The sequence below is a fragment of the Nothobranchius furzeri genome, chromosome 12, assembly GCF_043380555.1.
Source record: "Nothobranchius furzeri strain GRZ-AD chromosome 12, NfurGRZ-RIMD1, whole genome shotgun sequence".
In the NCBI taxonomy this organism is placed as follows: Eukaryota; Metazoa; Chordata; class Actinopteri; order Cyprinodontiformes; family Nothobranchiidae; genus Nothobranchius; species Nothobranchius furzeri.
The window spans coordinates 48,184,448-48,207,494 of record NC_091752.1 but is presented as its reverse complement, the minus strand read 5'-3'; the positions used below and the strand labels follow the sequence as shown (position 1 = coordinate 48,207,494).

At 41.0% G+C, this 23,047-nt stretch overlaps 1 protein-coding gene across 4 annotated transcripts; it reads right to left on the bottom strand.

Moving 5' to 3' along the window:
* Window positions 1–350: 350 nt before the first annotated feature.
* LOC107390555 (NLR family CARD domain-containing protein 3) lies at window positions 351–22,503 on the bottom strand. Of its 4 annotated transcripts, none has more exons than XM_070542036.1 (13): window positions 22,437–22,503; window positions 21,423–21,722; window positions 13,499–13,536; window positions 12,505–12,738; window positions 10,497–12,375; window positions 9,319–9,423; window positions 6,925–7,098; window positions 6,313–6,480; window positions 5,952–6,125; window positions 5,611–5,784; window positions 5,209–5,382; window positions 5,071–5,120; window positions 351–1,506 (listed from the first exon to the last, which is right to left on the bottom strand). In XM_070542036.1, exons 2-13 carry the CDS (start codon window positions 21,692–21,694, stop codon window positions 1,022–1,024), a joined length of 3,927 nt encoding a protein of 1,308 aa, XP_070398137.1. In that variant the 5' UTR covers window positions 21,695–21,722; window positions 22,437–22,503; the 3' UTR covers window positions 351–1,021. The 4 variants fall into 4 exon arrangements, with proteins under 4 accessions (XP_070398137.1, XP_070398138.1, XP_054606426.2 ...); XM_070542037.1 differs by lacking the exon at window positions 22,437–22,503 and adding an exon at window positions 21,989–22,426; XM_054750451.2 differs by lacking the exon at window positions 22,437–22,503 and having other exon boundaries at window positions 21,423–22,426.
* Window positions 22,504–23,047: the final 544 nt, after the last annotated feature.

Below are 23,047 nucleotides of genomic sequence, written 5' to 3'. Positions count from 1 at the left end.
ACTGGGTCGTACAGTGTGAGCACATGACTCGTGAGATCTGCTCTGCGAGGAAGTCGTACAGTTTGAGCTGAAGCTGAGTGCTGCGAGTGAAAAAGTCGCACAGTGTACGCCCAGCTTTAGAGAGTTGATCAGTTGATCAAATCAACGATTTATTAAAAAATAAAATATATATATATATATATATATATATATATATATATATATATATATATAGAGAGAGAGAGAGAGAGAGAGAGAGAGAGAGAGAGAGAGAGAGAGAGAGAGAGAGAGAGAGAGAGAGAGAGAGAGATAGATCTGTTTCCATTTGTTATTTATCATAAGGAGTCTTTATGAATGAATGATAAAGGACCTACACTTGTATGGGGTCTTTTAATCGGAGGTCTCCAAAGCGCTACAATGCATTAAGCTCCCAGATTTTGCTATCGTTCCAGTTTGCCATCTCTGCTGATTGTTTACAAATACCATACCATTTTATTTGTACAGCACATTTTAAAATACAGCATGAGAGTTGAACTATGCGCCTTAAAGACAGTCAGAATGAACAGAATAAAAAAGATCAATAAAATATGATTAAAACAAACAATGAAAGTCAGGAACAGACAATTCAAACAATTCAACTTATAAGGTTAGATCAACTGTAAGAATAGTAAGATTAATAAAACCAGCACACAAACAATCAACAGTCCTGCCGATAAAAGCAACAGCTCAAAACAATAAAACTAAAAATATTCTTACTCCAGTCCAATAAATATGCGTTCACAATCTGAACGAGGACACTTTTTATAAAGGTTCTTTAAAATGGGCTCAAGATTGTTGGTCCTCTTTTTAATGACATCAAAGAGTTAATTCAAAACAAGTTCTTATTGAATAACTATTCGACACATCCACATTTTATTACATTTTTTCTCAAATGTATGTTACATTGCACCACAATTTCAAAGTGAGCTGAATTGTCTTATTTTACTGTTTTCTATTTTATTTATTCTATATTTATTTTTTTAGGACACACTGATTCATGAAATTAACGGACCCCAAACCCAGGATGGAGTGGTTCAGTGAATGTTGTACATACAGTATACAGATGAGTCAGTGAGTCGGAAGAAACATCAAAGAAGCATAAAATCCCTTCTGGCCAGTCCAGATACACCCCTATGTTATTTGTTTGTGACGCCAAAAAACTGTGACAAGAATTGTTGTGGTAAAACTTTCCTTCTCTATCCCAGCACCAAGACTTTTCATTTTTTCCAAAGGAGTATTCTGTTGAACAGTCTCCCTGTCTGGGAATACTTCTGTATGCCACGCCCACCTCATCCACATTGACACAATCAACCTCCCAGTAGTGGCGGCTTGTCAGGCCTTCTTCACACAGCACCTGTGGACCCTCAAATCTCTCCGGATGATCAGGATACAGTTGCTTTTCATGAACATAAGTTGCTACTTTGTTGTCCTTGCTCAAAGCGACGTTGACTCCTGCTGTGTTAGGGTTCAGCGTCAGTTTGCAGGCATCTGCAGTCACAAAATCAGTTACTAATTCAGAAGTTTTGCCCTCATTGAACATTTCTTTTGATTTTGAATTAATTTTCAGTGCTCTTAAAAACAAATGTATTTTCTTCGTTTTTGTAACTTCTGCGCAAGCAATGACCACTAACAAATGTAAGCAGTAAATTTTAGTGGAAGTTGAGCAACAGAGAATTGGTAGAATTAAAAATGTACACTGTAGTGTATCCATCATAAATAGGCAGGGTTTGCAAAGGCCTTCTGTTGTTTGGCTGACCACCAAAGGCACTTTCCTTGCTAGCAACTATTTAAAGGGGGCATATGCAAAAATCATCTTTAACTTGATTTTGTGCAACCATATGGGTCTCCAAATGGGACAAAAAAGCATCTATTAATTTTCTCTGTGTTTGAGCTTCACAGCTTATAGCTGTCAAATAAACATGGAAGGTAAGCAGAAACACCTATAGCCTTTTTCAAACACATTAGTAAAAGGTTGTTTAATTGTACCTGGCTATTTTTTTTTGTCATTAGGTCAATTATAAACTTCTAAACTTCCAATAATTTTGAGACCTGATAATAAGTGTTTTTCATTTTTTAAATCCTCATATTTTAAATATTTGACTTGAAATAAAATGAAATAACTTTTTAACACAAGTGTCTCAGTTTCAACAGAATAATAATTATTTTTAATTATTTTAATTTTAAACCAAATCTGACATACAAAGGCAGCTTGCACACAAGCCATACTGTATAGATCATAACACACACACACACACACACACACACACACACACACACACATATATATATATATATATATATATATACATATATATATATATATATATATATATATATATATATATATATATATATATATAAATGCACATTCCAGGGTGGCCTTTTATTGTAGGCAGTATAAGGTACACCTGTGCACTACTCAAGATGTCAGATCAGCATCTTGATGTGGTACACCTGTGAGATGAGATGGATTATCTCAGCAAAGCACAGGTGCTCACTATCACACATTTAGACTCATTTGTGGACAATGTTTGAGAGAAATGGAAATATTGTGTATCTGGAATGAATTTTAGATCTTTAAGTCCATCTCATGAAAAATCTGAGCAGAAACAAAGGTGTTGCATTTATATTTTTGTTGAGTGTGTGTGTGTATATATATATATATATATATATATATATATATATATATATATATATATACACACACATTATATATATATATATATATACATACACACACACACACACACACACACACACACACATATATATATATATATATATATATATATATATATATATATATATATATATATATATATATATATATTAGGGCTGGGACTTGATTAAAAATTTTAATCTAATTAATTACAGGCTTTATAATTAATTAATCTAAATTAATCACATTTTAATTGTTCAGGAAAATGTGCTCTCAAAGTAAAACTTTTAATTAAAATTATGAGACAGAGAATCAAACATTAGACATGGTTATTACTGTAAACTAAAGCTTTTAATAAAAAAATGCATTTTAATTATTCAAATATCACTGTGTGATATGAAACAAAACCCAAATCAACTAAAATTTATAATTACAAATAGAAAACACCTGCAAAGGGTTCCTGAGCCTTTAAATGGTCTCTCTGTCTAGTTGAATTACTGAAATACATTTGACTTTGCACCAGATTCTAATTTTTCCAGTTTCAATTGTTTGTATAATTGGGAGTTTTTATTAGCACTTCTACTCATAATGTAGTAAAAACACATAAATAATAATCCTTCAAAATGATAGAACAGGCACAAATATGATCTAGGACTTAAATGTACTAACTTTTAACACCAGAGCAGGCATGGCATATTCTGAGAATGATCAGGAACACTAACTGGTTCTAGTTGGATGACTGGAGGAGGATGGGATGATAAAAGATCATGGCGAGGAAATAATGATCTGACGAACAGGTGAGCGGACCTTCCTTACATGGTAAGTCCTGATGTCACGTTAAGAAGGGGATGCTGCAGACCTGCAGATTCACGCCTGCAGCAGCGAATCTGGTGTGATCTCCAGCCTGATCACAACTTCCTCGTTCCTCGCTGCCCCGATGCACTTAAGCATCCGCCCCTTAGCTGATGACAGCTTCAACACACCTCGCTGCTTAATGATAGTAATGCATGTGATGTGATGTTTAGACAGTGACTCGTCTCAGAAACATATAATTCCTCAACAGAATTGTTTAGAAAATCATCAGAAAAGTTTCAGAGTGTTTCTGTTTTAACTTAAACTTCTGTTTTCAACTTTAAGACACGTTGTCTGTGATTGTTTACAGAGTAGTGAGAACACTGAGCTTTCTCCCAGCGGCAGCCAGGTGCCTCTCGTTTGTCTGACTACTTTCACAAACTACTGTTAGGACACAGAATTATTCTGTCTGGTGCTTTCAGCGCTGCACAGATGTTACGTAAATGTTAATAAAAATATAGCTTACCGCAACTTTTGTAAAGTTTCCTGTGCCACCGGGCAGCTGCAGCAGAGACGATCTCTAAAAAATGTCCGCGACACGGACTCCGTTGTTGTCTGGAAGTTTTTTTTTCCAAGTTAAGAAAAGAGGCGGACGTGTTTCCTAAGTCCTGCATCAGTCCAAGCAAGGCAACTTCTTTCTGTTTTTATTCCGTTTTAGTAGCCATTAGCACTGTGCATTGTTGTGTGCGTCAGTGATATTCAGTCTACGAGGAAATCGTGCAATGACAAAGGTTCCGTCGTGCTTGAAATGCAAGCTGCGATTAAATGCGTTAGTTTTTTTAACGCGTTATTTTTTCTAATTAATTAATCGTAATTAACGCGTTAAAGTCCCAGCCCTAATATATATATATATATATATATATATATATATATATATATATATATATATATATATATATGTATGCATACCTATATATATACATATACATACATATCACTTTTCTCTGTTAACCCATAATAAAGACATTAAAGAACCAAACTTCATGAATGTTTTTTGTGACGAAGAAGTATCTGTTCCAATCACTCTATCAGAGAAAAATCAGAGTTTTAGAAATAATGGGACACTCAGTAGAGCCATTATATTATATTTTTTACAAGTGTATGTAAACTTCTGACCACAACTGTATATATATATATATATATATATACATTCATATATATACACACACACATATTTATATAAGTATGTATGTATGTATGTACACACACACACATATTTATATAAGTATGTATGTACACACACACACACACACACACATATATATATATATATATATATATATATATATATATATATATATATATATGAATGTATATATATATATATATATATGTATGTATATGTATATATATAGGTATGTCTACCTATATATATATATATGTATATGTGTATATATATATGTGTGTATACACATATATATATATATATATATATATATATATATATATATATATATATATATACGTGTATACATATATATATGTATATGTATATATGTATATGTGTATATATATATATGCCAGAAAGTGAAAAGACTTACACTGCCGCAGTAGCTTCAGGTTCACCCAGCATTCTTCGTTTTGGTCCACACTAAAAAATGGAGCAGCAGCAAAAAAAATAATCACATTTTAAACAGTAATAAATCACTAATACAGCTCAGACAGCTGTTTGGACATACTTGAGAGATTGTAGACTGCATCGTGAATCCTCCCGTTTTTCCATCAGCATCTGGGCTCCTTCTTCCGTGAGGTGGTTAAAGCTCAGATTCAGTTCCTTCAGGCTGCAGTGATCAGATGCCAGAGCCCGCACCAGACGAGAACATCCGTCAAATGTGACTTTACAGAATGACAGCCTGGAGACAGATATTTTTATTATTTTTTTTTTTTTCATATCATCTCACATTACCACTAATTGTTCTCTTTATTGGTTTTATCGTCATTGCCAAATGTAATAGGAGAAGAAATGCAGGAAATTATTCTGAAAGGTTATTTCTAAAATTGTTGCACACCTATTGTTGCATGGGAAGATTAATTTGTCAAAAATTATGCAAATTTCAATCCAGCAGTCATTTTATTCTAACCTCAGAGTTTCCAAAGGGCAGAACGGGTTCTCCAGCACATTACAGAGCTCCATCACTCCAGCATCGAGCAGGTCATTCCAGCTCAGGTCTAGTTCTCTCAAAGGTGGATGTCTGGAGATGAGTGCTGATGCCAGTGTCGCACAACCTTTTGCAGATAGTTTGTTGTGACTGAGACTGAATGACAAATGAACCTTGTCAGATAAATCTGCCATTAAACAAACATCTTAGCCGTAATAAAGACAGTTATCTTATTATTCTTCACGCAACAGGTCTATGTGTCAGACAGGGTTTAAGCATCAGAGGCTTAATGAGCAATAAAACTATACAATAATTATTATTACCTCAGTGCTTTCAGTGAACACTTTGTGCTCGTTAAGGCGGCCGAGAGGATCTCCATGTCTGAATCTTTTAAAGTGTTGTAACTCAGTTCCAGCTCCTGTAGATTCGTTGAGTGAGCAGTGAAGGCTGTCGCTATCTCATTACACACTTCAGTGATCTGAAGGTTTCGGTTGAGTCTTTGAATTTGGAGAAAATCAAAAAATTCAGAAATAGAAACCTTTAAATTTCATTAGCTTTGCTTTCTTCCTACAGTAACAGAGCTTTAAAACAAAGGTGCCTACAGCCTGGGTGAACAAATGCTTAGGATGTATAGCAGCAGGGGTCAAATTGCCATATTTCAGTGTTTAGGAATATGCTACCAACCTCAGCGTCTTCAGTCCAGGACATCTTAGCCCAGCAGAGATCACTGACAGCAACGAGCATTTCACTATGTTGTCACTCAATTCTAGCTCTTTTAGGTTTGGGATGAGGGATTCTATTGCTGACGCGAAACTTTTTTGCATTTCTCCTGAGAGCCCGTATCCCGACAGACTGCAAAGACACAGAAAAAAAAACAGCAATAATGTCATTTTTAGCAATACAATCAATTTTATAAAACATTTGCACCTTCTTTTTTTTGTACTTTTAAAGGGACTTTACGGACTTTTGCATTTTTATGCTCGTGAATGCCCCCTAAGGCCAAAAGCGTAACGGCAGCTTCAATAGTAGGCTCGTGCACGAGGCGCGCATGCTGTACGTGCACACTCCTTCACGAAAATATCAGCTGAGACAGTCCTGTGTGTGTGTGTGTGTGTGTGTGTGTGTGTGTGTGTGTGTGTGTGTGTGTGTGTGTGTGTGTGTGTGTGTGTGTGTGTGTGTGTGTGTGTGTGTGTGTGTGTGTGTGTGTGTGTGTGTGTGGACACCATGGTGTTATTTAAACTTCCTAATAAAAATGAACAACAAAAGAACAAAAGTACAGGTAAAACATCCACAAACCTTAGAGCCTCCAGTTTACAGTGCGAGTTTTCCAGTCCATCCACCAACAGCTTTGAACCTTTTTCATAGAAAGCACTTAATGTCAGGTGAAGTTCAGTTAACAAAGAGCGTGGCATCCACAAAGCTGATGAGATGGTTTCACCAATCCAGGGATCAAGATCTACACCTGAGATCCTGTAACATTGATAAGACAGAATACGTTACAATATACTGGAGCAATACAAATAATATGGCTTTGTCTACACCTTTACAAAAGCATACATTCATGACCCCAAACAGGGTCATTCACTAACAGGGTTTTTCCTGGCTCAAATTGAGGCAGAGGTGGTACCATCCTGACCCTGCGCCAGCACATGCATACTCTGTGCATTCAACTGCCTCACTTTTTTAAAGGCAAAATATTATAAAAGGCTCAATAATGTGCATTAGATTGGTGTTTAGTTCCTTTTTCCCATCTGATATTTGTAGTTAAAATATTTAATATTTGACCTACATTTCAGTAACATTTTAGGTTTGTATTAATAACACTGATCTTAGTCAAAATAACATATAAATATATCCAGTAAAATATAATGCATTTCATTAACATGCATTTGTATTGGAAATGGTTATGACATTTAATTTCTGCTGCTAACAATGTAAAGGTGGCATGTCTACTATGTATGGGTTGGCAATAATCCAATTTAAATTGCGTTCAAGCATTTGTGAATTATATACTACAACGGCTTGCCATACACCTGCTCCTGTGTGCGGAGCAGACTTGTAGCAGTCATGTGACTCGTATCTAGCCTGACAAGCCAGACTATGTATGTGAATATATAGGTTTCCATTCCAGAGCTCCACAAGTCATCAGCCCGCACAGCAGACAGAAGCCGCGATCAGACAGAGATGCGGGGAGGGAAGAAACGGGTGGAAAACAGAGGTCTCCCGAGAGCTCCACAAGCCGATAGTCGGAACCCAGCTCCACCAACATGTTATATTTCAACCCATTTTCTAAAGTGCAGCATTATGTTAAATGCACTGGGTTTTACCCTATTACATTTAAATTTCATGGTTAAACAGTACATGTTAAAATCTTCGTTCAGCTCGGCAGTGACCTAAAATACATAAATATAATTTTACTTACCCAAAAAAATGAAGTGGAGAATCCATGGACGCTCTATTAGCGCAATTAATGCCACAGCAAGTCATTTAGTCCAACAATTGCACAAAAAATATACAAAAAAGAATACACAAACACAGACACTCAAAATCCCGGAACAGACCCCAAGCCAGACCGAGGCTCTACTGAGGCCTTTCCACGGAGCTAGCTCTGTGGTCACGTGGGTCTGATGCTCATTAATTATACAGAACTTTAGGCTTTTAATACACTTAAACAGAAAAGTGAGAGAAAAAAAATTCACCCCCCTCAGAGTTGTCATGAGTGTAAACTAGATCATTTAAACCAAAAACATGTTTTGGAACCAGGTTGTAAACATGTTTATTTCTGCTGTGAAATTGGTATTTTTAACATGGGAGTCAATGAGGATTTGCTCGCTTCTGACACCAGCCCCCAGCGGATGAGGGTGGAACTGCAATTTTTGGTACTTCCGGGTTGGCCTCAATTTTTGAGCCGCAATGTGGGGGCTTGGTAGCAACTAGTGAGAAAAGCTATTATTGATCTTCTTTTTCTGCAGCGGTTTTAGCGCTTTTTGGTGCACTGCTGCTGATACAGCACCCCTGTAGTGGCGCAACGCTGCAACTGCAGTTAAAATAACATCCATAAAGCTGGGGGCAGAGTGAAATCAGGCTGGGGCGGCACACAATTAGCTGGAGGCGGCCGCCATGCAAATTTGAATGCAGGAAAAACCCCGTAAATGTCATATCAATATTTCACACCTTTTAATTATTCATATGTTTGTACCAACTACCTTCAACACATACTACCAACACACATAAACCTGGGCATGGTGTCCACACCTACATCTGTCTAAAAGTCAAGTCAAATTATAGTTTTAGGTGTTGTAAGATCCTCTGAGTCTGAACACTCAGGAAGTGCTGCTGAAAGCCCCGCCTACTCACCCACACACATTCATGGTGTCTTTAAATATTGAATGTGAGCGCCTGCTTTGCAAGTTTTTGTTTCAGGTTTATGCAGCGAGACTTGAGGCAGGACCATCCAAGGATGACTGGAGAAGCCTGACATCATTCTCATCTCAACCCAACTCCACCTCCAGCCCAGAGAGCATCTGTGGGCAAACATTTGGTGTGAGAGCTTTTGGCTCCTTGCTTGATTTTGTTAACCCTTTAACTTTAAATATGGTGTTGCACCCCTTGTAGTAATACAAAGTAAAAGCGGAATATGGTAGAAATTATTTAAATGTAGCCACTGGAAGAGATTTTGACTCTACTGACCTACTGTGAATGTGCAGGAAGGTCGACAAGCTGTGCTGACTTTGGATGAAAGCAGCTGCTGCTGGAGCAGGTGGACCAGGAAGTGTTTGTACAGAAGACAGAGACCTGGTTTGGGTTCAAGCAGTCTGATGCTGAGCATAAAAACATCCTTCAGTAAAATATGCTGGGTGGCAGTAAAGTCTTACGTATCTGTATTGACAGCTCATTAGCGCTAATTCCTTTTGTAACGCACAATTAACACACAGGCTGCCAAATTTTTTAGACTTTAATCTGAACAAATTCTTGGATTGTACAGATTAAATTGTGATATATAGACTTAAGGCCAGATGATCCATTCCTAACCCCTCGATGTTGTCATGGATTTGAGCTGGGTTGTGACTAATTATCCATCCATTCATCCATTTTCTTCCGCTTATCTGGAGTCGGGTTGTGGGGGGCAGTAGCCTAAGTCGAGGGGCCCAGACTTCCCTCTCCCCAGCCACTTGGGCCAGCTCTTCTGGGGAAATCCCAAGGCGTTCCCTGGCCAGGTGAGAGACATAGTCCCTCCAATGTGTCCTGGGTCTCCCCTTAGGTCTCCTCCTGGTTGGACGTGCCCAGAAAACCTCACCAGGGAAGCGTCCAGGAGGCATCCTGACCAGATGCCCGACCGACCTCAACTGGCTCCTCTCGATGTGGAGGAGCAGCGAATCTAATGTCAAACGTTTTGTATTCACGTTACAAATGAGTAAATGTACTTTGTTCCTCACTGGCTCCAGTAGAAGAAAATATGGCCCAGAGTCTTAGACCTGCTCCCAAGTATTTTAGACCCGATTTTTGTGGTCATGTTATGAAGCCGCCAATATTTTTCAACAACATTTGATGGATATTGCCAGAGATTAATCGTAAAAACTACACAACATCTCTTTTAACCCTCCCACTGTCTTTATGGGTGACCCCGCGAGGAAAGGTGACCATTGAGCAGGATTGATGGTTTATCCCTTGAAGTCCATGTGGCAGGGCTGAGGTGGTGCTCACTCCTCACCCCTGCCACATGGACCTCAAGGGATAAAACATCAACCCTGCTCAATGGTCAACTTTCCTCATGGGGTCACACCCATTAGGACAGTGGGAGGTTTAAACATCTTTAAATCAAATATAAGATACAAGTACAAGCATATTTATTGTAAAACTCAGCTTACCTTAGTTTTCTGCTGTTCCTCACAGCCGGGAGAAGCCGAAAAAGACCTTTCACTGTCGGTCTGTATTTTTTGGGGTTGAATTCCTCTAGAGGTGTCTTTGACATCAGAATTAGGTCGGCCAAAGCTGAGCACTGAACAGGGGACAGTTGTGTTTCTGGAGCTTGGTTGGAATTCACAAACTGCCTCACAGTGTCGTACAAGGTGCTGTCTTTCAGTTCAGCCAAGCAGTGAATGAGGTTCAGACATCTATCAGCGGAGCAATCTAACAAATCTATGTCAGTTAGACTTTTCCTAATCTCCTCAACAACTTCGGAGTGGTCCTCTGTCTGCTGAATTAGTCCTTGAAGCAGTTCTTGTGTTGACTTCAGAGACATGCCGATGAGAAATCTGAGGAACATGTCCAGCTCTCCTGTCTTCCGCAAAGCTGAATTGGCTATTGCAATTTCCATTAGCTCATCCAAGGGTAGATCCACTGGATGTTCCTCCAACTTGGCTTTGAGTTCCTCTTCAGATCCTATCAGCAGGAAGTCCTTGAGGTTTGGAGAATCGATCCTTTTGCTTGCAAAACTCTTGTAAACAAAGAGAGCAGCAAAATACTCCTGAATTGTCAGGTGCACAAAGCAATAAAGTCTCTTTGAGTTAAACACACTCTCCTCTTTGAATATGGCCGTGCACAATCCACAGTAGACTCCAGCTGTGTCAATGCTAATGTCATACTTCTTTAGATCATCACTGCTGAATATGATTTCCCCCTTTTCCAGTTTTTCAAAGGCCATTCTGCTTAGCTTGAAAATAAACTCCTCGTTTGACTTGAGGATCTCTGCCGTATCTGAGTAACTCTTACTGCCATATTTGTCAGTAGCTACCTCCATCTGAATGCAAAAGAAGTGGGTGTACATTTCAATAAGAGTCGTAGGTGTCTTTATGGTTTCTTGTGGAGAATTTTCTTTTCTTAAAAGCAAATGCTCGAGAACTTTTGAGGCAATCCAGCAAAAGATGGGGATGTGACACATGATGTATAAGCTCCGGGATATTGTAATGTGGTTAATAATTTTTTCAGCAATCTTTGGATCTTTAACTCTGTTCTTGAAGTACTGGGACTTTTGTGGATCATCAAAACCTCCGACCTCTGTCCACTGACAGATGTATTGTTTTGGGATGCGCTGAACTGCTCCCGGTCTTGAAGTTATCCAGACAAGTGCAGAGGGAACAAGATGTTCCCTGATCAGATTGGTCACAAGAGTGTCTGCTGAAGACGTCTCTGTGGGATCGGTCAACAGTTGTGTTGTTCGGAAGTTCAGTTCAAATTGGCTTTCATCAAGGCCATCAAAAATGAACAAAACCTTGTGGTTGACAAATATTTTTGCAACTGTTATATTTTTAAGCTCCGGGTGGAATTCTTTTACAAGTTTCTCAAGACTCAAATCCTTATCTTTGACTAGGTTTAGCTCCCTAAACGGAAACATGAAAATAAAGTCCAGGTCTAGATTGGCTATTCCATCTGCCCAGTCGAGGATGAATTTCTTCACAGAGACGGTTTTCCCAATCCCAGCAATTCCTTTCGTCATCACCGTTCGGATGGCTCTCACCTCTCTACCATCAGTCTCTGGCGTTGTGTAATCCTCAGGTGTACTTTTAAAAATGTCATTACAGTTGATTGTGATGCCCTCTGCTGTTTGATTCCTAAACTTATCTTCAAGCTCCCAAATCTCGTGCTGTTTATTGACAAGTTCACTCTCTCCGCGGACGATGTGAAGTTCTGTGTAGATCTGGTCCAACGATTTCATCTCCTTACGGGCTTTTTCACTGCCTTCATACTCCCACGTGCACTTTTTTCTCAGATATTCTTTGTTCTTTTTGATGACATTTTTTAAAGCGTCTTCAGTTGTAAGAATAAAAGTTAAAAAACATTTTACAGCAATGGCAATTGTATATATTAATATCAATCGTAACATTGTGCATTGTGATTACTATGTCTTAAGTCAAAACCTGAAGAAAAAAAACTCACCTTCAAAACTTTCTGGTTCAGTTTCTCTGAGGCTTCTGTAAAACGCTGATTTGAGCCTGTTAGTTGTAAGTACTCTGAGGAGTTCTCTCATCTGATCCTGGGTTGTTGCTAAAGTGCAGATTTGGTTATAAGTCTCTCCATGGATCATGCCTTCTTGACGCATCTGGTCAGCTATGCACTTTGCTGAAGAGACAGTCTGAATAAGATCTGCCCTTTTGCTGTCCACCCATTTAGCTTCAAAAATAAAATAAACACGGTTAAAATATGACACAACAAAGAAAACTACCAGATTTTTTACACACATTGAAATAATTGGTCAAATGTTTGGGAATGGCAAGTGTTGGTTTTGACAGAGTTTGCTACTTTAGGTTTTAGATCTTATTCCAGATGGTTCAGTGGTTGCTGAAGTATTTTACTATGACTTTTAAATGCGTTAATTTACGATTAAATTTGTTTATATTAAGTGTTGCAGTGTTGGTCCTTCTGGATCGGGAACTCTTGACATCACCGCAAATGGTTCCAGAACGCTTTACTGTTGCACAGGATTGATTGATATTAGCCAACTTTAGCCAAGTTTTCTGAAACCAAATTTCTGGTAATTCCATCTCTGGTTATTTTCTTGGGCAGACACTGCTTCTTTACTGTTCCTTTGGATGCTGATCCAACATTTTTCTCTTCACCTGCCGGAGAAACCTCTACCCTAACCCTAACCCGAGCCGTGCTGTAGAAGAAACCTTTAGGAGATGGTCCTGGTGCCAGCTGGATATTCTTAGGCACCCTCAAGACGTTTCTTGATGAAAATGAAAGTGAACACGCTTGGTCTTTCTTTTTCATGTCAAAGGACATTGCAGTTGAATGCTGTTCTCTCTAGCGTATTAACGCTGCCATCATAAAAGCTGAGGCAGAAAACTTTGTAACAATATTAGTGCGACTCTCAAAGCTTTTGTGGCCTGGATTAAGCAGCATGAAAAGAATGGTGTACTGTACAACTCACCTTCCTCTTCAAAAGTAGCTGACAGATGATCAGATGGACTGTCAAGACAAAAGCAACTTCATTTTACAGAGTTACCAATTAGATAGGCTTACATCTCCAATTGGTGACTTTTTTGTCAGATCGATAATTATACAGGTTATTATTAAAGGGACGTTATGGAAGTTTGACAGCCAAAACATGAAGCTTTATTTCTGAAATGTATTTATTATCATCGTCATTAAATTGAAGTTAGACAGATGACTTGATTATGACTTGAACATTCAAAGTTAAGGACTTGGACTTGACTGTCTTTGACTTGGACTTGACTCGAAACTTCACTGGAAAAGACTTGTGACTTACTTGTGACTTGCAAAGCAGTGACTTGGTCACACCTCTGGAAAATTCCCAATGGTGTATAACATATCTCAATTGTAACTATTTATAAACTTAAAGGGGCATTATGGAAGTTTGACAGCCAAAACATGTATAGAAATAATAAATTTCTTGTTCATACATTCTCCTGCAATGCCCTGGTCCTGTAGAATGAGCCCTGGCATTTTTACTGTGATTGCCTGTTTTCTGTAAAATCACAGAAAAAGAGAGCTGCTCGGGTCAAGCAGGCTGCTTCATGCGCGTTCACGCTCAGGCATAGCCCGTAGCATTTGTTATCCATAGCTTTAGCAGCAGAGAGAGAGAGGCAGTGCCAACTCAGCAACTTTGTCGCTGTTCCTAACGCCTAGTGATGAACCTAGCTACATTTCTGAGGACCCTTAGCTACTTTCTGTAGAACTTTCTTCAAGATATTTCCTGCAAATTAGCAACAAAATAGCCATTTTCGCTCAAAACCGTTCTTTGGATTGATGTTGTTTCAGCTGTCATCAAGGATATAAAAGTTAAAGATACTTTGTATGTTACTGGTGTGTAGCTCACCTAGTAAGATGTCTGACTCCCATGTAGAAGACTTGGGTTCAATTCTGGATGTAAACATAGTTTATTTAGAGTTTCTTTTTTACATTAATGGTATATTTTTTTTACAGTAAGATGCCCAAATTTTTATCTGAGACTCGCCGAACGGCACTGAATTCACAGATAAAAAAGATGTGGGTTCAACTTTCATTTTGGAACAATTTTTCAAGCAAGGGAAGGGAATGATCTGAGCATGCAGGGGGACTGACCCATTATAAACCTTTGTCAGCTGTGCTGAAGAGAAAGGTACAGAACCAAATTATTTAATTAATTAGCTGTGCATTCTCCTGTCCTCCACCCCCCACCCCCACCCCCCCACACACACACAAGGGACTGTCTCAGCTGTTATTTTTATTAAGGAGTGTGCACGTACAGCATGCGCGCCTCGTGCACGAGCCTACTATTGAAGCTGCGGTTACGCTTTTGGCCTGAGGGGCAATCGTGAGCATAAAAATTCACGGACTTTTGAATTTTTATGCTTGCGATTGCTATGCTGCTAAAGCTACGGATAGCAAATGCTACGGGCTATGCCTGAGCGTGAACACGCATGAAACAGCCTGCTCGACCCAAGCAGCTCTCTTTTTCTGTGATTTTACAGAAAAACAGTCAATCACAGTGTGACGTGCACCGTCTACTTTTGGCCACAAGAGGCCCTCGGTCCACTGCCTGCACAGCTGCAGGCTGTTAGATAAATTGAGCCTCCCTGTTAAAAGGGAGCTCTGGGAGATATTCTGGAAGAGATGTTCAGAAGGGTGTTGACACGGAGGTGTTTGCTCTCCTCTCTAGCTCTCCTCGCTTTACAGACGTTAAAGTCTCCGTTCGCTATCTGAGTGGTATTTCTTCGTTTTGTTACCTGAGTGGTATTTTCGTTTGTTTTGCAACCTGAGTGGTATTTTGAGTTTTGGTAATATTAGTAGTAATTCGTGTGTCCTCGTTACAGAGAGACTTAGCTCACCCTTTTGGTGCAGTTTTGTGTTTACCGTTTAGCCTTATTCTAGCCTTGTGCTGTGTTCCTTAGTTTATTATTAGATATCGTTTCTTTATTAGAAATCCCTTTTGTTTAATAATACCCAGTCGTGGAAGACCTTTTTGTTCTCTTTTCAGCCAAGAACTTCGTTTTTGTTTAATAAATATCTTGTAGAGAACTATAAAAGTGTTTGTTTCATTCCGGTACAACATCTTCTTTACTCCCTTAATCACATCGTGCTCCTAGCGAAGCCGAGGGACGTAAAAGAGTGGGGGCTCGTCCGGGATTTTTTGTTATTTATAACATTTTTACCCGTAATTTTCATTTGTACTGTGCTTGGAACTAACCTTTTATTTTTTCTCTTAGAGGCGAAGCAGGAATCATGTCTACCTTTGACGTACAGGCATTTGTGGAGGCTCCATCGCGCCGGCTGCTGGAGAATTGCAGAAAATCCGATCTGCAGCAGGTTGCCGCCCACTTCAGTCTGCTCGTCCCCAAGCAGCTAACGAAAGACGCCCTACGTCAGTTCGTCTTGGATTTCCTGGTTGCACAAGAGATTCTTCCGCCTGTGTCACGCCCTCCGTCACCACCGGTGACTAACGAAGAGGAGAGGATGGAGAAGCCTGAACTAGCCTGCTCCTCGGAGTCCGCTTCACCTCAGCAGAGCCCTTCGTCATCTCCGTTAACCGGAGCTCGCCTGAAACTCCGACTGGCTCGTTTGCACATTGAGGCCGAGGAACGACATGAGATTGAACTCAAAAGACTGGACGCGGACATTCGACTGAGAGAACTTGAGCTCACGTTACAGAGCAGGAAGCATGATCCTGCCACTGTTCGGACTGTTCAACCAGCCAAGGACTCAGACGCCGCCATTTCGCCTCCCCTTGGGGATGTCCAACCGCCATCTGAGACTCCGCTTACTCCTACATCTTCTACGACACCATTCGACATCAGCAAATGCCTCACACTCCTGCCTCCCTTCCGAGAGACTGAAGTGGATGGGTACTTCCTTGCTTTCGAGAGGATGGCTGCGATACTCCGGTGGCCTCGCGATGTCTGGCCTTTGCTTTTGACCTGTAAGTTGACAGGTAAGGCTCTTCAGGTGGTGTCTGCTTTGTCTCTAACAGACAGTGCTAATTATGATACGGTAAAGTCTACTGTTTTGCACGCTTACGAACTCGTACCGGAAGCCTACAGGCAACGGTTCCGCTCCGAAACACCGCGAGACAATCAGTCTTGCGTCGAGTATGCTCATAACAAATCGGTTTTGTTTGAAAAATGGTGTGTTGCTTCTCATGTCACTTCACTAGCTGAGCTCAAAGAGCTAATCCTCTTAGAGGAATTTAAGAGACATGTCCCCGAAAGACTAGTACACTACTTAAATGAACAGAAGGTTACTTCCTTCTCCGAAGCCGCCTTACTCGCTGACCAGTTTTCTCTCACACATCGAGTCAAAGAAACTCGTTCAGAGCCCGTACGAGGAGTCAAATCTCCTCCTAAACTTCGCCCTGCTACTGAGAGTTCTGAGTGTTTTTACTGCCACAAGCGTGGCCATGTCATCAGGGACTGTTATGCTCTAAAGCAGAAAAACAGACGAAACGGCGACTCGCCCAGAAAAACCCGACCGGAAGTGGCTCTTTGTTCATTAAAACCCTGTGCTGGGATAAATGTAACCAAGCCCAACTCAAGCTACAAACCATTTTTGTCAGAGGGGCGTGTATCACTTCCGGGTTCTGCAACAGATGAAAAAGTGGTGATATTAAGAGACACCGGAGCTTCACAAACGCTAATTAAAAAGAACGTTTTGCCTTTTTCCGAAATGAACCGAGCTGGCTACTCTGTGATTTTACAAGGCATTGAAATGAGAACAGTTGTTGCTGAAGTGCATCAGATTAATCTGTCTTGTCCTTTAGTTTCTGGTATTTTTGCTGTGGCTGTAGTGGACGATCTGCCAACGAAAGGGGTGGATCTTATCCTGGGAAATGATGCCGCAGGTGGTTTGGTTGTGCCTGTTCCTGAGCTCATCACAGAACCAGAGGTGCAAGAGAGTACTGACAGTTTGCCTGCCTGTGTTCTAACTCGAGCTCAAGCAAAGAGGGATCCAGATATAACCCTCCAAGGTTCCGTTCTGAGCAAGCTTTTCTCAGATTCTGGTAAACAACCAGATTCTGCCGTTCGTGTGTTGCCTCAGGTTACTCCTGAGAACTTCCCCATAACCTGTGATGCTCTAGTGGAAGCTCAAAATTCAGATGAAACTCTGAAGCCCTTCTTTGCCCTAGCTTTTGCTGATGTTAACTCTGCTAGTGGCACTACTGCTTATGTGCTAGAAAATGACATTTTGTTTCGCTGTTGGGCTCAGCCCTCTGCAAAAGGGGCTGACTGGGGGAATGTGAAACAGATTGTGGTACCTGTTAAGTTCCGTTCCCACAGTTTGGCTCTAGCTCACGAGGGTGACTGGTCTGGACATTTGGGAATAAACAAAATGTATGAGTCCATATTGTACCATTTCTTTTGGCCCGGATTAAAACGCCAGGTCTCGGACTATTGTAAGTGTTGTCCAACCTGCCAGACCGTGGGAAAACCGAACCAGAAAATAAGACCAGCACCCTTACATCCCACTCCTGTGATCTCCACCCCGTTCGACCACATAGTCATCGACTGTGTAGGTCCACTTCCTCCATCTCGTTCAGGAAAGAAATATCTTCTCACTATTATATGTTCTGCCACCCGCTTTCCTGAGGCTGTACCGTTATCTTCCATTACAACTGCTAACATCATTAAGGCCCTAACAGGTTTCTTTTCTGTGTTTGGAATGCCTAAAGTCATACAATCGGACCAGGGCACCAACTTTACCTCACGGGTTTTTGCTCAAGTAGCAGAGACCTTGCACATTGAACATCACAAGTCTTCTAGTTACCACCCGGAAAGCCAGGGAGTCGTGGAAAGATGGCATCAGACTCTGAAGTCCATGTTAAAGAAATATTGTTTTACCTCTGGCAGATCTTGGGAAGATGGTCTGCCATTTGTGTTATTCGCTGCTCGGGACACCATTCAGGAATCCACTGGATTCAGTCCCCACCAACTTGTTTTTGGCCACTCTCCACGGGGCCCCCTCAAAGCCCTGAAAGAGAAGTTTTTGTGGCCAGCTCCCTCTGCAGGTGTTAGTGCACCTTTGTTTGTCAAGACGTTCCAGAAAAGGCTAAGGGAGGCTAATCTCCTAGCTCAGCAACACTTAAGCAAAGCAAAGCAGAAAATGAAGGTAAAGTTTGACAAAAAAGCAGTTGTTAGAGTGCTACAACCTGGAGACCAGGTTTTGTTATTGAGTCCTGTTGTGGGTTCCTCTTTGTCTCCAAAGTTTGAGGGTCCTTTTGAGGTTCTCTCCAAGCTCAGTGAAACCAATTATGTGATCAGGACTCCTCTAATGAGAAAGAAAACCATGACTTGTCATGTGAATCGTTTGAAGCTATTTCATGAACATGTTACCACTGTGACTCAGCCTTGTTTAGTCTCTGCAGATGTTTCTCCCCCACTGCCTGATACTGTGCAAGATGATGCTGTGACGTGGAGTTCGCTGCCCCCTGTCACCCCACGTCTCTGCAACTCCGAAGCTCTCTCCAACCTGTCGTCCAGTTTGGGTCACCTCACCTCTTCGCAACAGGAGGAGCTTTCTCATTTAATTCACTCTTTTCCAGAACTATTTTCAGATGTGCCCAGTCAGACCCACCTAATAACTCATGACATCAGCCTTACTGATTCCGTCCCCGTTCGTATGCACCCTTACAGGGCTAGTCCGATGAAGAGGGAACTAATGAGAAAGGAGGTGACTTATCTATTAGAACATGGCCTAGCAAAGCCCAGCACCAGTTCCTGGAGCTCTCCATGTTTATTGGAAAATAAACCTGATGGCTCACATAGGTTTGTTACTGACTACCGCAAGTTAAATGCAAAAACCGTCCCAGATTTGTTTCCTTTGCCTCGTGTAGAAGACTGTGTGGATAGTGTGGGTTCAGCTACATTTGTCACTAAACTGGATCTTCTAAAAGGCTATTGGCAGGTGCCGCTAACTCTGTTTGCATCTAAAGTGTCTGCTTTCGTCACTCCAGATAACCTGCTCCAGTACACCATGTTGCTGTTCGGTTTAAGGAATGCCCCCGCTACTTTCCAGCGTCTAGTGAACCAGGTTTTGTGTGATGTGCCTCATTGCAGCGCGTATCTTGATGACATAGTCATCTACACTCAGTCCTGGGATCTGCATCTCCAGATATTAGCTCAAGTCTTTGACCGCATAAAGATGGCTAATCTGACTCTAAATCTCGCCAAGTGTGAGTTCGTGAAAGCCACTGTCTGTTATTTAGGGAAGGAAGTAGGACAGGGCCAAGTGAGGGCGCTGTCTGATAAAATCCAGGCTATTGTTTCATTTCCGCCACCGACCACACGCAGAGAACTCCGTCGATTTCTGGGCATGACCGGGTATTACCGCTGTTTTTGCCGTAACTTCTCCACTGTTGCCAAACCTCTCACAGATATGTTAAGCACCAATATCCCATTCTCTTGGACCTCTGAATGTAACCAGGCGTTCCTTGCTCTGCGTGACCTACTCTGTTGTGCCCCAGTTCTTACAGCTTCTGACCTTTCTCGACCTTTCAAGCTTGAGGTCGATGCCTCTGATGCCGGAGCCGGAGCTGTGCTTCTCCAGGAAGATGCTGGTGGACTTGATCACCCCATCTGCTACTTCTCAAGGAAGTTTAACCTTGCACAACGCCGTTATTCCACCATAGAGAAGGAGACCCTAGCCCTCATATGGTCCCTGCAACATTTTTCTGTTTATGTTGGCAACAGTGCATTCACCACCATTGTGTTTACAGATCATAATCCGCTGGTCTTCCTCCACCGAATGTACAACCACAATCAGCGCTTGATGAGATGGGCTCTCCTCCTCCAAGAATTCAACTTGGACATCCGCCACAAGAAAGGGACAGAAAACCTCATGGCTGACGCCCTTTCCCGCAGTTTTTCGATTGAGACTCCCTTGTAGGTTTTAGATTGTTCGATCTCTGATAAGGCTAGTGTTGTCTGTTCATTCAGACATCTCGGGAACACTCCGCGGCGCTGGGGATCAGCGCCGTGAGATATTTTGTGTTTAATCTGCCCACCTTTGAGATCTAGGGGTTAGTTAGTTAGTTTTTTTTTGTGTGTAGTTAGCGGGAGTTCTCTTTAGTTCGTCATTTTTAGTTGTTGTTTTGAGGGGGGGAGTGTGACGTGCACCGTCTACTTTTGGCCACAAGAGGCCCTCGGTCCACTGCCTGCACAGCTGCAGGCTGTTAGATAAATTGAGCCTCCCTCTTAAAAGGGAGCTCTGGGAGATATTCTGGAAGAGATGTTCAGAAGGGTGTTGACACGGAGGTGTTTGCTCTCCTCTCTAGCTCTCCTCGCTTTACAGACGTTAAAGTCTCCGTTCGCTACCTGAGTGGTATTTCTTCGTTTTGTTACCTGAGTGGTATTTTCGTTTGTTTTGCAACCTGAGTGGTATTTTGAGTTTTGGTAATATTAGTAGTAATTCGTGTGTCCTCGTTACAGAGAGACTTTGCTCACCCTTTTGGTGCAGTTTTGTGTTTACCGTTTAGCCTTATTCTAGGCTTGTGCTGTGTTCCTTAGTTTATTATTAGATATCGTTTCTTTATTAGAAATCCCTTTTGTTTAATAATACCCAGTCGTGGAAGACCTTTTTGTTCCCTTTTCAGCCAAGAGCTTCGTTTTTGTTTAATAAATATCTTGTAGAGAACTATAAAAGTGTTTGTTTCATTCCGGTACAACATCTTCTTTACTCCCTTAATCACATCGTGCTCCTAGCGAAGCCGAGGGACGTAAAGCACAGTAAAAATGCCAGGGCTCATTCTACAGGACCAGGACATTGCAGGAGAATGTATGAAGAAGACATTTATTATTTCTATACATGTTTTGGCTGCCAATCTTCCATAACGCCCCTTTAAGTAGAGGAAACAGAAGTCTTACCTGTTTGTGTTAACTCCAGCTGTTGTACACTGCTGTGAAGGACCAGCTCTCTCTACAGTACAAGATGCTTCTTCTCTTCGACAACCTACAGTCTCCTCTCTTGTTGTTTGCTCTACATGTCCTTCCTCTTCTGAAACAGATGGCTTCTTCTGTTCAAGTGAGGAATTTTCTCCACTTTTCTCTAAGTCAGAATCTTTGTCTTTAGTTTGATTAGTTTTTTTCTTCCCTTTGGTTTTGCCCCTCATATTCTGGACAGAGCACGAATTCCCCATGTTGTTTATTCATCACTGCTCAGGGACCCTGTCATTGGGGGTAAACAGGTTCTCACTTAAATGCTACTGTCTGAACAATGGAAGCTAACTTGTGACTCGTGTGCAGGCCAGGCGACGGGCCCGGGGATGAGATATTAGATCCCCATTCACACACACACACACACACACACACACACACACACACACACACACACACACATTTCTATACCAACTGACAGGAACTCTGAATTTGCTGCCACTCCTTGTCTGAGAAGCAAGATTGTTTACGATATTCTCTTTATCTCGATCTCTTACCCAGAATCTTCAACGGGACAGTGGATCCCTCCTGCTCCGACGAGATGCTCCGTCTTTTCTCTCACTGGCATTGAAGGACGTAATCCAAACTAATAACCTTTAATATTATAACCAGCTAGCTTATTTTACAAGGCTGATATCTCTTAGGCTTTTATTTTCTTATCCTCTTTGCTTTTTTGTACACCGGACTTGAGCAAACCAGACGTTTGGAGCACACAAAATGAATGACATCAGCGGCCAAACCATTTAAGAGTGAAAGTGAAAAGCAGCTTCTGGGTCGGCCTCGTGTTTAACTAATAATTAACCTCCCTGCTCAACTGCATACATGTTTTAGTTTAGCTGGAAATAACATTGTAATGTATTGTTTTTCATCTATAATCAAGAAAAACTACTTTTGTAGATTTTTGCAAACACAAAAGAGAAGACGGGAGGAACATTTTTAGCTTACCAAAATGTGAGCATGGTGTTATCTACACAGCTGCAGATGTCTGACTGGGACAGGAAACAGACCTTCAGTAGGCGGACTCAACTGTGTGTGTGTGTGTGTGTGTGTGTGTGTGTGTGTGTGTGTGTGTGTGTGTGTGTGTGTGTGTGTGTGTGTGTGTGTGTGTGTGTGTGTGTGTGTGTGTGTGTTCTTGTACATACTACATAATGAGGACTATTTTGACCATTTTCCTTACAAAGTGAGGACATCTTTTTGGTCCTCAGGTCAGCATTGGTTATGGTTAGGGTATGGGTTAGGCATAGTGGAGTCACAAAAATGAATGGAAGTCAATGGAGGGTCCTCACTATGATAATAGAAAGACAGGTACGTGTGTGTGTGTGTGTGTGTGTGTGTGTGTGTGTGTGTGTGTGTGTGTGTGTGTGTGTGTGTGTGTGTGTGTGTGTGTGTGTGTGTGTGTGTGTGTGTGTCGGCTTGGGGGGGAAATTCTAATAACTAAAAATTAACTATTTTTTTACAGGTTATATGTTAGTTTGATGAAATGAAATGTTAGTTGGTCACATGCATTCTGTAAATCCTGTAACGTTGATGATGACAACTATATAGGCCATAAAGAG

Bases quoted from the DNA above. Each gene is read 5' to 3' on its own strand.
- LOC107390555 (XM_070542036.1), bottom strand. From the start codon at position 21,694: ATGGGGAATTCGTGCTCTGTCCAGAATATGAGGGGCAAAACCAAAGGG. The intron at 9,424-10,496 runs GTAAGCTGAGTT...AACCCAAACCAG, and splicing joins AGGAACAGCAGAAAACTAAG to GTCTCTGTCTTCTGTACAAA. The intron at 5,121-5,208 runs GTATGTCCAAAC...TCCATTTTTTAG, and splicing joins TGCAGTCTACAATCTCTCAA to TGTGGACCAAAACGAAGAAT.